The following is a 13,895-nucleotide window of genomic DNA, read 5'->3' as shown; positions in this document are numbered from 1 at the left end:
AATTGTGGGTTAACTTTGTCTTTTCTTTCAACATTTGAAAAACGTCATTCCATTATCTTCTTGGCCTCCCTTGTTTCTCATAAAAAGTTACCAATAATTATATTACTTGTTCCCATGACAATGTATTTTTTTCTCTTGTTCGTTTCAAGGATTTTTCTCTGTGGTTTGTTTTCGGCAGCTTATATAAAATATGCCAGGGTTTGACTCTTTTAACATTTCTTCAGCTTGGTTCTTAATGAATCCTTATATCTGTAATGTAATATTTTTCATCAAATTTGGGAAGTGTATGGCCATTATATTTTCAAGTATTTTTCTTACCCAGTCTCTCTGTTCTTCTTGTGAAACTCTAATCACCTATATGTTGGACCATTTGATAATAACACACAAGACCACAAGTGTCTGTTCACCTTCTTCAATCTTTTATCCCTCTGTTCTTCAATTGCATAAATTTTATAATCTGTCTTCAAGTTCACTATTTTCTCTTTCAACTCCAATACTTTAATCTGCTATTAAACCCATGGAGTTAATATTTTATTTATGTTATTTATACTTTTAGTTTGAAAATTTCCATTTTGTTTAATAGTCTTTCTTTTCTGAGTTTTCCTGTTTGTTAATTCGTCGAGATGTGTCTTCCTTTAGTTTTTTAATATATTTGTTTTATTATTTGAATGTATTTATACTAATTATAGTAACTACTTTAAAGCTGTTATTTGCTAAATTCAGCATCTGGTTTATCTCAACTTTGTTCTTAACTCTTGGTCATGTTTTCTCTCTTTTTTATATATAATGAATTATGTTGTTGAATACTGGAAATTGTGGATAATGCCCTGGCTTTGAGTTCTGTTTTCTTCCTCTGAATAATGTTAATTCTTATTATAGCAAGCACTTTATGATTAGCTGATCACCCTGGAATTATTTGGACTTGTCTACTCTTTGTTAGAATGCGTATGGTTAAAGCACATCACTCCAATTTTGCAGGACTCAAACTCCAAAATCTCTCCTTTCCGTGCCTTATCAGATTTGATTATACGTTTTGTTAGGGCAGGCCTAAATTAGGTCTTACTCTAGAATATGGCACTTTTAAAATCTCAGCCTTTCTTGTGTCAGCTGGATGTCAGGGTTTTAACAAGGTGTTAATGAGATCTGAATGAGGCATGAACAACTTCATCCAGCTTTTTCTTCCAGAATTTTCAAACCTGTAATTTATTTGAACAGGTTTCTCAAGTAGCAATCTGTAATCTGGTAAGCCTCTTGTGCTCTCATCCTGCATATGTAGCCCAGGACTCAACCACAGACTCACAGAGTGTTTTCACATGGATTTCTGAAACCCCTATTTCTGGACAGCTCCCTCTCTCTGACACCCTGTACCACAGAACTGATTTCTTTCTGCTGCCCCACATTTTCATATCCGCCTCCTCATCTTACTGGGACTACCATGCTCTGCTTGAACACCAGCTCTCTGAACCTCTGCTGGGATTGTTCCCAGACAGCAAGTCGGGGATGATCATGAAGATTAGCTTGTGAGTATCCTTTCTTCTAGTATTGCACTGCCTGTTATCTGTTACCTAAAAATAACTGCCTCATACATTTTGTCCAGTTTTTTATTTGCTTACTGCAGGAAAGTACTCTAGTGTCAGTTACTCTGTCATGGTCAGTGGCCATATTGCCCTCCAGAAAGATTTTCCTGATTACATTTCTACCAAAAGTGTTTGAAAATCTTTATTTCCTTACTTCTATGCCAACTCTAGGATTTACCATTCATTTTACTGAAGATTGTTATTTTTATAATTTCATAAATCATATGTATACACTCTAATCTTCAAAACATGAAAATTATTTGTTAAAATTCTGCTTGAAGACTTTCTCAGGGTATTTTAGTATATTGCAAATAAGTCAATAATTTAACATAGTAATAGAAAATGTGTTATTTTAGCTAAAATTAGAAAAGAAAGTTTAACATATTTATATTTTAAGAACTAATTTGGTAGCTGTTTCTTTGATTAAATGCAGACAACTTCTGAGAAATGAAATAGGTTTTAAAAAGTACCCTGTTTGTCTCTCATGATTCTTTAATGTTTGAGAAAACATATGTTTCCTCTAAAGCTTATTTAATATGCAGCACCTCCAAAAATCATGCCTGTAGTGTGATGTGGGAACCAGCATCTGTATTTTTAGTAAACTCCCAAGGTGACTTTGAGTGAGGTAATCTGAAAGCCATACTTTGAGAAACTATTTGTGTAATTGAATATGACTCTAGGTGCTAAGGAGCCAAGTGAAATTAACGATATCAACAAATAAACTTGAAAGTCACTGAGTACACTGTTTTCCTCATAATGCAACAAAGTATTTTAACTTTTCTGAAAGGTTCTGCAGAGGAAAAAAAAAAAAACCTGTTTAACCTTGTTTAACCCAGTACTTTCAAATTTATATGACCTTATAAACTTTTTAGTATCAACACACTTTGGAAGATGGTGATTAGATGGCTTTTGTTGATACAGCCTTTCTAAGGGCCTACCCTCAAATATAGACACTTGAGATGCCCTTGATGACCAACTGGGGCTCTAATACAGCCAGGGCTGAGGCTGAAGGTGTCAATGTTACAGCTTTTCAATTACCAATTCAAAGCTCACCATGTGAGAAACCCTGCTAAATGTGAGAAATTGGGCTAAATAACTTAGTTTAGAAATACTTTATATTTTTGGAAAAAGGTGTACACATGCATAGAATGCTACCTTTTAAAAGTGGATTCAGTGAACTAACCTAATAAAGATTTTATAAACTCATGAATGATTCAGTTTTATACTGAAATGTTAAAACTCACTATTAAAAGATTGTAGCAGCAGTTTGATTACCTAACAGGAAAATAAATGTATTAGGAATGGGTGTTTAAACGAACATAAAATAAGGCAGCCAATTATTGGTACCTAATTATAGAAACTAATAATTGGCATGTCTAGTCATACCTCCCTCATCTCTATTAAGGATTCCTTTGCCAAGCAAAGATTTTGCAGTTCTTTTTTGGGCTTTCAAAGTATGTTTATTTTAATAAGCAAGTTGTCTCAGAAAAGTATTAAAAAGGAAGAAATGCCTTTTAATAAATGTCGTGATTTTTTCTTTTTTGTTTTGTTTTGTTTTGTTTGTTGGGACGGAGTCTTGATCTGTCCCCAGGCTGGAGTGCAGTGGCACAATCTCAGCTCACTGCAACCTCCGCTTCTTAGGTTCAAGCAATTCCTCTGCCTCAGCCTCCTGAGTAGCTGGGACCACAGGAGCCCAGCACCACACCTGGGTAATATTTTGTATTTTAGTAGAGATGGGGTTTCACCATGTTGGCCAGGATGGTCTTGATCTGCTGACCTCATGATCTACCTACCTCATGATCTACCCGCTTCAGCCTCCCAAAGTGCTGGAATTACAGGCATGAGCCACCGCACCCAGCCCAATTTTATCTTTTATAATACTTTAATAAATACTAGAACTGATTATTTTGCAATAATTTACCCCTAATATCATGTGTGGGACTGCCTAGGCTGACATGTAGGAACACAAAGAGCCCTTCTGTGCACAGGAACTTGTGTGACTGTGTGTGATACACCCATGGCCCTGACTAGAATATGTTTATAGGTTAGCAACCAGAAGGAAGAGACTGACCAGATCCCATTACGGAGGCAGTGTTCCCCCAGATCCCTAGGCAACCAGAAGAGCAGGGGAAAACAGACAGTTTGGCATGTCAGTTTCCAGGGAAACCCCCTAAGAACTGTTTACATAAAAGTCAAAGAGATAGATATACAAATGTTGATTCCAGTGACCTGGTTGGTGGTGAGCTGTGTTTGATCCCTTGCCTGAGACAGCCAACACTTACTGTACTTACAGATACAAGCTGATCTCTTGGCTAGAAACAGTGGAAAGGTTTAAGGATAATTGCTGTCCTCCCTTATATTAGAAAAAAATAGGATAGTATAAAGTAAATAAGACAGGAAGGAAGCCTGTCTAGGAGATTTTCTTTAATGATTTAATAAATCAAGAGAAAATAAAAACATCTCATGTGGATTGAAGAGTCTGTTGTGTTGTGCATAGAGTTGCATTATGCAAATCACTGCAGATTTGTCTTGCTTAACCACACAATGCTTTAATGTATTCAGAGTATCTCTATTATCTACACCTCACAGCTGAGAAAATTGAGGTCCAGTAAAAGAAAGTGACTGCAGTCATGTGAAAAGTGTACTTACTGATGAAGCTAAAACTAAAACATAACTTCTACTTACTGAGAAAGCTATTGATGTGCCAGACACCATGCTAGGCAATTTCCATGTCTTATTTGTTTAATTTTTATTAGTCAGAACTCTCAACTGAAAGTGACCATACACCTGACTCAGACTACTTAAAACAAAATACTGTTTTCTTTGTCTAACAGAGAAATCCAGAATGCAGCCTCAGACATAGCTAAATTTGTGCTAAGATGATGTGGTCAGGAACTCATTTCACCACCTTTCAGTTTTACTTTCCTCTGCATTGCTTGTTCTCAAATGAAGTCTCTGCATGTGGTAGTAAGAATGGCTCCAGCACCTCCAGATTTATAAGCGTTAATACTCCTGATTTCAGAAAGAAGAGTCTCACTTGCCTCATTCCCAGGAAGGGCAGGGCCCTCACTCACTTCTAGGCCAGTTCCTGTGTGAATCACAGGGGCAAGGAAGGGTATGCTCTCCTTGGCCTAGCCTACATCATGTGGGCCTCCCTGGAGCTGGAAGAGAGATAAGCCTTTCCTTCACCAGGCAGACTGAGAATGAGATGGGTGGTGTTTCCCAAAGATGTGTCAGGGTGTTAGCAGTAAAAGAAGGGGAGTGATTCTGGCTAAGCTTTAGCTTTAGCGTAATGGATTTTTAGATATCCATTATGAAAAGCATGGTTATTACTTAACGTTTTACACACTAGCAAAGTGAGGTTTAAGGAAAAAAGGAAATGACAGCTTCACTGTAACTAAATCATAGACATGGTGCTTTCCCCAAGCAATAACCCAATTCTACAGAACAATAAAAATGATTTATGGTTGTGAATACATTCAAGGAATACCATTCTCACCACCCCCAGAAGGAAGACATTTGATAACTATATTATCATCTTCAAACGAAAGGGCACGGACATGGCTTTATGTAGACATAAGTAATTGGGAGTTTTATGACCATTCTGGAATGCATATCTCTCAATGACTAACATTTTAATGGGAACACACTTACTGCTCAAAAAGCCATAAATTCTAAATTCTGAACTCTTGAGTCCTGTGCCTTGTATGTTTGCATCCATACTGCCCAACTTACTGAACTCTCCCAGTACTTTCTTGTTGAATCAGCGAATGAAAAGGCATAGAAGACAACTTAAGACTACTTATTTAATTAGTAGTAAAAGATACAGCCCAAGGATACCTCAGAAGTATTCTTCATATGGGGAGCTCATTACCATCAAAACCAAAAATCGTAAAGGAAAAGAGAAATGACTAAAAGTGGTATTCTAATATAAATTGCAAATGGATCAAAAGCAGGTTTTGCTTTTTTTTTTTTTTTTTTTTTTTTTTTTTTTTTTTTTTTTTTTTTTTGAGACAAAGTTGTGCTCTATCCCCCAGGCTGGAGTGCAGGAGTGCAGTGGCACCATCTTGGCCCACTGCCACCTCTGCCTTCCAGGTTCAAGTGATCCTCAGGCCTCGGCCTCCTCCGGAGTAGCTAGGATTACAGGCACCTACCACCACACCTGGCTAATTTTTTGTAATTTTAATAGAGACAGGGTTTCGCCATGTTGGCCAGGATGGTCTCAAACTCCTGACCTCAGGTGATCCGCCTGCCTTGGCCTCCCAAAGTGCTGGGATTACAGGTGTGAGCCACTGTGCCCAGCCTGCATTATCTTTTTGTTAGCTCATCTTCATAGCTCTTCTTTGTGTAATATTTTTTAAATGGTATGCATAAAGTATGTTTGTTGTGGGCTGTGTCAGAAGAAAATGGGGATTTCTGTAAAATTTTGCTCTTAGAGTAAGTTAAAACACTGGGGGAAAATGGAGTCAGTTGCCTCATTTGAGAGTACTTAATTCTTTTCAAAGCTGATAGTTTTATCTATCGGAAACTTTCTAACTAAAGTCTGTTTTTATGTGGTTTTATTTGGAGCTGTGTTACACACAGCCACTCTACTCAGTCTCTTTTCGTAGGGCAGCTATCGTAAACAGTAATTCATTGTATATTTTAAAACAACGAAAAGAGTGGAATTGGAATATTTCTAACACAAAGAAATGATAAATGCTTAAGATAATGAGTACCCCAATTACCCTGATTTGATCATTACACATTATATGCCTATATCAAAATATCACATGTACCTCATAAATGTGTACAACTATTATATATCCATAATTAAAAATTAAAAAATTTAAAGAGTTGCAAACAAAGAAAGAATATGGATTTTGCTGTCACAGAATGGTAGTGATCCTTATAAACTGCAGCAGGGAACCATAAAAATGTTATGACTTGTAAAAAAAAAAAGAAAAAAGAAAAAAAACTTGCTTTTTATGATAACATGCCATATAACAAAGATTTTATATCTGAATTCTTCTGAGTTTTCTCTCATCCTTCATGCCTACAAATTAATTCCACAAATATTCAACAGGAACATGTATGCATACACATGCATGTGCTTGTTTACACACACACACACAAACACACACACGCACACACACAAATAAAAATTTTTTAAAAATCTTCCCCTAGCTACAACATTTTCATGGGTTTCAGATCAAGTTTTTCGTATGTTGTATTTCCATAGGAGTTTCCACAGCTAATTGCAATAGGTTGTTAATAGAAATGGAGGAACACCTCCAACCACTTTTATCCATTTTCAGTTGTGACATGTCTCTGTACAGCATCTTCACATGTGTTTTCACTTCCAATTTTTACTTGTATTACTTAACTTCCAAGAAAATCGTCTAAATTGTTATCAGGGGTGATTCTAAGGAAGCATCTGCAAAACAGATATTGCAGAGCTTTTTAATGAAAACTAGAGCCTGCAAATCTGTGGGATGGTTATTATGATTTTCACGTTTTTTGAGTACAGTTTAAGAAGTGAATTTTAAATTACAGAGTATGCTTTGCAGCGTCTAAGATTATGTGCTTATACTTTGTATCCTTAAAAATTTCAGGGATTATTCTGGCAAACTCTGTCTTCCTCTTTTGTATAAACATTTTTTTAAATTTAGTGGATTTTTATTTTTTAATTTTCAATGTTTTAAAGTTGAGTTTATTTTGTATTAAGAATTACTTTGACTCTATCAACTGGATTAATGAAACACAAACTATAAACATGAGATAAAATCTTTTACGTCAGAGGAATTTGTGCCCGCAGAATAGAAGCCAACTTGAGATGTGAGATTTGAAATTTATAGTATTACTCACTATGTGATTTCTAATTGTAACGTCATGTACAATTCAGTTCAAGTTAATTCTTCTTATGACATTTTCCAACTGAATTTTAAAATGCACATTATGTTGATGATAATGCATATTTACAAATTATAAATTTAGGGTTATAATTTAAAAGAGCAATAACCTGATATTTATGATCCAACTCATTAGTTAATAGAAACATTTTAAGTAAATATATTTTTACTTTGCCAGATCACTCACAAATATGGTTTAACCCCACTTTGCTAAATCTAGACTAGTGTCTTTTAAACCTAAAATTCATGTGATTGGTAGAGTGGCATGATTATATGCATAAGGTTTATGTGACTTGTGAAGCCATTTTAATTATGAATCGTGACATAAATAATATTTTCTGTATTCTTATATTATTTGGGCATCTCAATTTTTGGCTATCAGTAATTAGAAAATATAAGTAATTTCTTATTTGATTTCTCTTATTTGGATCATCTAATTTCAAAATTTTCTCTACATTTTAAGAATATCCAAAGAAACATATTGCCCACTTGTTACTTGGTAGCAAATTTGTACAGATCTGCAGCAATCTAAGTTCTTGCTTCCTCAGAAGAAATAATTTGACCCAGGGGATTTATACATAATGCTGGTGTGGAAGAGTAAGTAATATTAATGACCAGAATTAAACTTATATATTGGCCGGGTACAGTGGCTCACACCTGTAATCACAGCACTTTGGGAGGCCAAGGTGGATGGATTACAAGGTCAGGAGATTGAGACCATCCTGGCTATCACCTTGAAATGCTGTCTCTATTGAAAATATAAAAAATTAGCTTGGCATGGTGTTCCTGAAATTTTTACTTAACATTTGAAGATTCTTTCCTTCTCTCATAGAAGTGGCTACACCCAATATGTCCAGAATATGATATTCGTATTAGTTCCTCTTGAATTGTATGTAGTATCAATTTTTATGAGATTTGAAATACACTCAGCATATTGAACATGGCAATGGCTTAATATGAACAATGTTTTTTCTTACTAAATACTTATGTGAATAATGTTCTAAATCAGTAGTCCTGTGTCTAAATATCTTTCTTTTAAAAAGTATTGTAACATCTCATTGCTTCTTTCTTTAATTTAGATCGGGGTACTGTGCATAAAGTGGTTGTTCTTCCTACTAACAACTCTGCCAGTGGCGAGCTCATTCTGGAGGAGCTGGAAGTCTTTAAGGTTTGAACATCTCTTCTATTAATCCAGACCATGCATGATGAGTGGAGTTCTTTAATCTTACGCCACTTGGGAGGAAACTGTATTTGATAAAAGATCAAATAAATGAATGTTATGAATTTTTGAGGGTAGGAAAACACCAGATAAAATAAGAAATATAGAACGAATGTTTTTGAAAAGCATTTTCCTACATTTCAAGTTATCTTAACATAAAAGGAGTCCTTCTGTTTTTAAGCTATCATCACAACTTGAAGAATTGTGTTCATCATTATTTTTTTTAAATGAGCTCTAGTTGTCAAGGTCTGGAAGATTTTGCCATGAAAGGGCTTTTATCATTCTTTTCACAAGCCACTGAAACTCAAATACTTTCACATTATTGATTTTTAGATAAGCGTCTCGTATTTTTTTAGCCAGTAATTTCAAGAAAAACGACTTTGTTTTCTCTCGTTTTATTGCCTTTAGTTCAAATGTCACTTTAGTTAAATAAAACAAATGTTGTCCCTTTACCACGCAGAACTTCACGTTCTGTTAGAACTTGAGATTTCATTGTATTATTCTCCCTGTCCTTGAATTTGGGATAAAAACAGAAAAAAAGGCACAGCAAAAATTAAAAAAAGAAAAAAAAAAAGATAGACAAGAGAAGTTCAGTACCGTTAAGATCTCACCTGGTCAGGGCAGAGTGCCTGTTCTTTATGTATCTGTGAGCCAGGAGAGGGGATTTGTTGTGTCCTGCTGTGCGCTTCTCTGCTCACAGTGTCAGTCACTGTATTTCAAGTGGTGCTTTTTATGTGCATTTGGAAAGATGGGGAGAGCGGCAGAGGAGCTATTAGAATTGCAAAGAAAGTCTGGCATGGAATCAATCCTGCTGGCTATTTCCAACTAAACCAATTAAGAAACAATGGCCCAGAGGCAGCAAAAGACCAGAGTCAGCCTATGACTGAGTAAAAGCGGCACTTCAGAACTCCCAGTAGCAAACTGTTGCTAGTCCAGCAAGTCACTTTGCTTATTTGAGTGGACTTGGAATGTATTGATTCATTAATAGACATTCCCACGGTCACCAAAAATACTGACTTTTTAAGCACGTTAAGTGAGTAGGGTGCAGTACTGTTAGATTTAGGTAATAAATTTTAAGTGTAAAGAAATATAAAATAGAATCAAATAAAAAATGTGAGGAACTCTGGCAAACTACATTATTAAATTTATAATTTTTAATGCTAGACTAACTTTGGCACAGGTTCTTTGTGATTGGTGTGTTAAAATTGTGCTCATAAAAAGATGTTAATGATATTTAGACAAGTGCTTTCTTCATGCCTTGTTTTATAAAGGAATTGATTATTTCACTAGATTAACCAAAATCACATATATAGAACATGCTTTTTAAAAATTCAACTCAGTAGGGGTAACTTGACTTGCTAAAATAATATGAAGTGCCTTATTTTGGAGTATTTTTGAAGTCAGCAAAAATGTCATATAGCAACACTTCATTTTTAATACTGAAATACATCTTTTTGATTATCAGGAAATGTTAATTAAGTGAGCATGACATAAGCCTAAACATACATGTTATGGGAAGAAACATGAGATATTCTGATCACGTGCTAACTACTTATGGTCTGTCATATGAGTTATGCTGGTGTTATCGTCTTGAAGAATAAACTCTCAGTGGAAAAATAGAGTCAGTCAGAATGCATGTGGGGGACATCAGCCCGAGAGAGACCAAAACAAGTTTGAGCTTTCTTACTGATGCGTGTGCCAGTGATTGATATGGCCAAGTCAGGAGACAACAGTTACCGAATGCAGTTACTGTCTTCAGCATGGTGTTTGTGTCACATTTCTGAGGTGAGGTTAAAATAATTGGGTGTGTATGATATACTGTGATGAGCATGTGAGGAAATAATGTATCTAAATGGAAAAGTCTTCTTAGGTAAGTGTCACACTGATATACTGCAGAAAATTCAGTGTGACTTTGAAAAACCAGGAGCTTTGTTTTCATACAGTGCAGGGCCATAATCTCTTCTTTTAGTCCTTGGTTCCACATTTTCTGACAATAAGTCTGGTTTCCTTGAGCTTAACTAGAATTGGAAGTATAACTACTAGTAGCTGCCTAGCTGATTATAAGTTGCAACATTGTGTGTGTGTGTGTGTGTGTGTGTGTGTGTGTGTGTGTGTGTGTCTGTGTTTATAAGGGATGATCAAAAATTGTTGCAATGGAGGATTAAATGTATCACTGTTTTCCCTTTTTAAATGTCAGTAAATACATGCAACTCCAAAAAGCAAAATAACTGTGGATATATTTAATTTTGAGAGCTTGCTCCCACTTGAGTTATTTAAATAAAGCTCATGGATCTCAATCACTTTACCAGAAGTCTAATTTTTTTTTTTTTTTTTTTGAAATGGAGTGCAATGGCGTGATCTTGACTCACTGCAACCTCCGCCTCCTGGGTTCAAGTGATTCCCATCTCAGCCTCCCAAGTAGCTGGGATTACAGGCATGCGCTACCACACCCAGCTAATTTTGTATGATTAGTAGAGACAAGGTTTCACCATTTTAGTCAGGCTGATCTTCAACTCCTTACCTCAGGTGATCCACCTGCCTCAGCCTCCCAAAGTGCTGGGATTACAGGCATGAGCCACTGCAACTGCCAGAAGTCTAATTTTTGATCGTTAAAAGTAACTAATAATTTTTAAGAAGTAAAGAAATGAATAATCTGCAAAAGCATTACTATTCCAGAAAATCATTACGTTTACATTTTATCAAAAGAAGACCTTTCTAACAATATTTTTTTGTTTGCAACGATGAGTATTAACTAGTATGATTCATCCTAACGTATGGTCTTTCCAAAACAGCACTGGCAGGTAAACAATAGTGTCTTATGCAGAGTGCTTGTGTTGTGGAGGAATTAGATGGTGTAGCATTCCACAGCCGCCTCCACCTGAGTGCATGGATCCAATTCTGAGTTATTTGTTGGATTCAATATTCTAAAAATTCCCTTCTCAAATTTTTATTTTTTGTTCTAATGCCTCTATTGATACATGTGTTTTAATGACTACTTTTTTTTTAGTTTAGGTATATATCTGTGTAACAACTCTATCCTTGGTTTCCAAAGAGGAGTGTACTTTATAGACAAGTATATGCAAATGTACTTTATATGACAAGTACTTTTAAAGTAGATGTATATATAAAGAAAAATGATTTCTTAAGATTTAATAGAAACAAAATGAATGTAAAATCATTTTAAGGAATATTTGAGCAACTAACACGGTGTTTTCTAATTTTTTAGAATCATTCTCCTATAACAGTAATGAAAATTTCATCTAAAAAGGTAAAAACTAAGCTATTTCTATACTCTTTGATTATTAAAATGTTATGAAAAATTATATTTTATAAATTCTGAATAATTAGTTCTTATACTAACAAAATAAATATTACTGCCTAAAATATACCACAAAATCACCTTTAATTTTAATGTAGAACTTACTAGCTATTAGTGAAAGACCAAATAGGTTTATTTTTGTATAAAAGTTTGTCAGAGCAGAACATATATACAGGAAGATATTCCAACATTTTGTATATCTAGTGTTCTCAAATATTACAGTGTGTGAAGCCAATTAAAAGAAAAACAATCTTTCCAAGAGAAGAATTTAGCATAAAGTTTGGGCAACTCTATAACGTCACAACATTCAACATTCTTAGGGGCTTGGAATGAGTAATCAATCCTCTCTTAAGTTCCTGCTGTTGTCACATGTTTGAAATGTGCAATGCATTCTTTTATGCTTATTTTTAAGGAAATATTATTTCCTAGGATTTAAACATGTCAGAAAAAAAGAAAGTCTCAAATCAGGAATTGGAAAAGTAATAGTAGACTATAATTGAAATCCTCAAATTAATTGCCTGATCTGTGCTTACACATGCAAATATACAATGATCATGGAAATAAAAAGTACAATTTCAATATATACATGAGCAAACCATGTACCTCTCTAATACCAAAAGGTATTATTTTTAAAAAAATATTTTATGGTACAGAGTAACATAGTCACAATGGAATAGGCTTCCAAATAGGTTTGACATGCATTTGCACCCCAATCTGACCGTGAAGTACAAACAAATCATGTAACTTCACTAACCTAAGTTTCTAAATTTGTAAGGTAATGCTTTTCTTACAAACAAGTTTATTTATATAAATTACCTAGAATAAAGAGGATCCTCAGTAAATGCTGTCTGTAAAAGCCTGAGACCTATTTTTCTTGGAATACACAATAAACGTTTTATGTGTTAGCACAACTGATTACGTAATTTTGGTGCTCTTCACCATATTTGGTTTGTTACAGATGAAATAGTATTTTATAGTCAGTCTTACACTCTTTTCACTTCACTGAATTTTACGAGGGAAAATAAATAAGGTACAATGGAGCTAACGATCTCATCTGTAAAAATGTTTGTATGGTGCATAACAAACATTTTCCCAAGTAACGAGAAGCCATTCGTCATTTTGTCTAATGTCCTAGGGAGCAGATCTCAAGTCAGAATTGTCTTTGAAGTTAGCAGGGAAGCCCTTTGTTTATAGTAGTTAATGGAAAGAGAAAGTATCAGGGCAAGATTCAAAATGGACACAAAGCCATTTGTGTGGATAGTAATCCTGTATGCAAGTTTTAACTATATTTAGTTTACGTATTCCATCTGTCTTCAATATTTTATATTGTAGGTAATTTAAAATGTCTCATTAAAACAATAAGATACAAGGCAAGGCTAGTTGTTTGACTTTTAGGAAATCATTTGTACAACTGCATATGGCATCATTTTTTCAGTACAAGAGGACTACAAATAGTTAATGACATCTTAGGTGTATTTAAATACCTTTCTCAGTGTTTCTCATTTTATTATTTTATTTTTTCCCATTTTATTATATTATCCGCATAACAGAAAATAGTAGGATTAATAAAAATTATATTATCTAGAAGAAAACTACCTGTGTCCTACCGTCAAATATACTGATATCCTTAAAGTATTTTAATGAAGCTGATAAATTTACTGTATTACTCACTAATTCACTCTATAAACATTTATTTCAAATGTGCCTAGACAAATAGTTATTGCCAGAACATGCAGTTGTTTTCTTATAGTTTGAATGCTTCAATTGGAGATCAATTTCAGCACAATTTCTGAAAACTCAGTTGATGTGAATAAAATTATTATATTAGATGTAATAGAGTGAGATGTGATTCAAATCTCAATTCAATTCAAATTAGAATTGAAAACTTA

At 34.5% G+C, this 13,895-nt stretch overlaps 1 protein-coding gene across 1 annotated transcript in view; it reads left to right on the top strand.

Moving 5' to 3' along the window:
* The window catches only part of SEMA3C (semaphorin 3C), a 178,724-nt gene that overhangs the window by 148,076 nt on the left and 16,753 nt on the right, over window positions 1–13,895 (top strand). The window contains exons 13-14 of the mRNA XM_039472862.2: window positions 8,548–8,636; window positions 11,914–11,955. Of these exons, the coding sequence (XP_039328796.1) occupies window positions 8,548–8,636; window positions 11,914–11,955 (131 nt within the window). The remainder of the gene's footprint in view (window positions 1–8,547; window positions 8,637–11,913; window positions 11,956–13,895) is intronic.

The sequence above is a fragment of the Saimiri boliviensis genome, chromosome 10 (assembly GCF_048565385.1).
Source record: "Saimiri boliviensis isolate mSaiBol1 chromosome 10, mSaiBol1.pri, whole genome shotgun sequence".
NCBI lineage: Eukaryota > Metazoa > Chordata > Mammalia > Primates > Cebidae > Saimiri > Saimiri boliviensis.
This window is presented reverse-complemented; position numbering and strand designations above follow the sequence as displayed.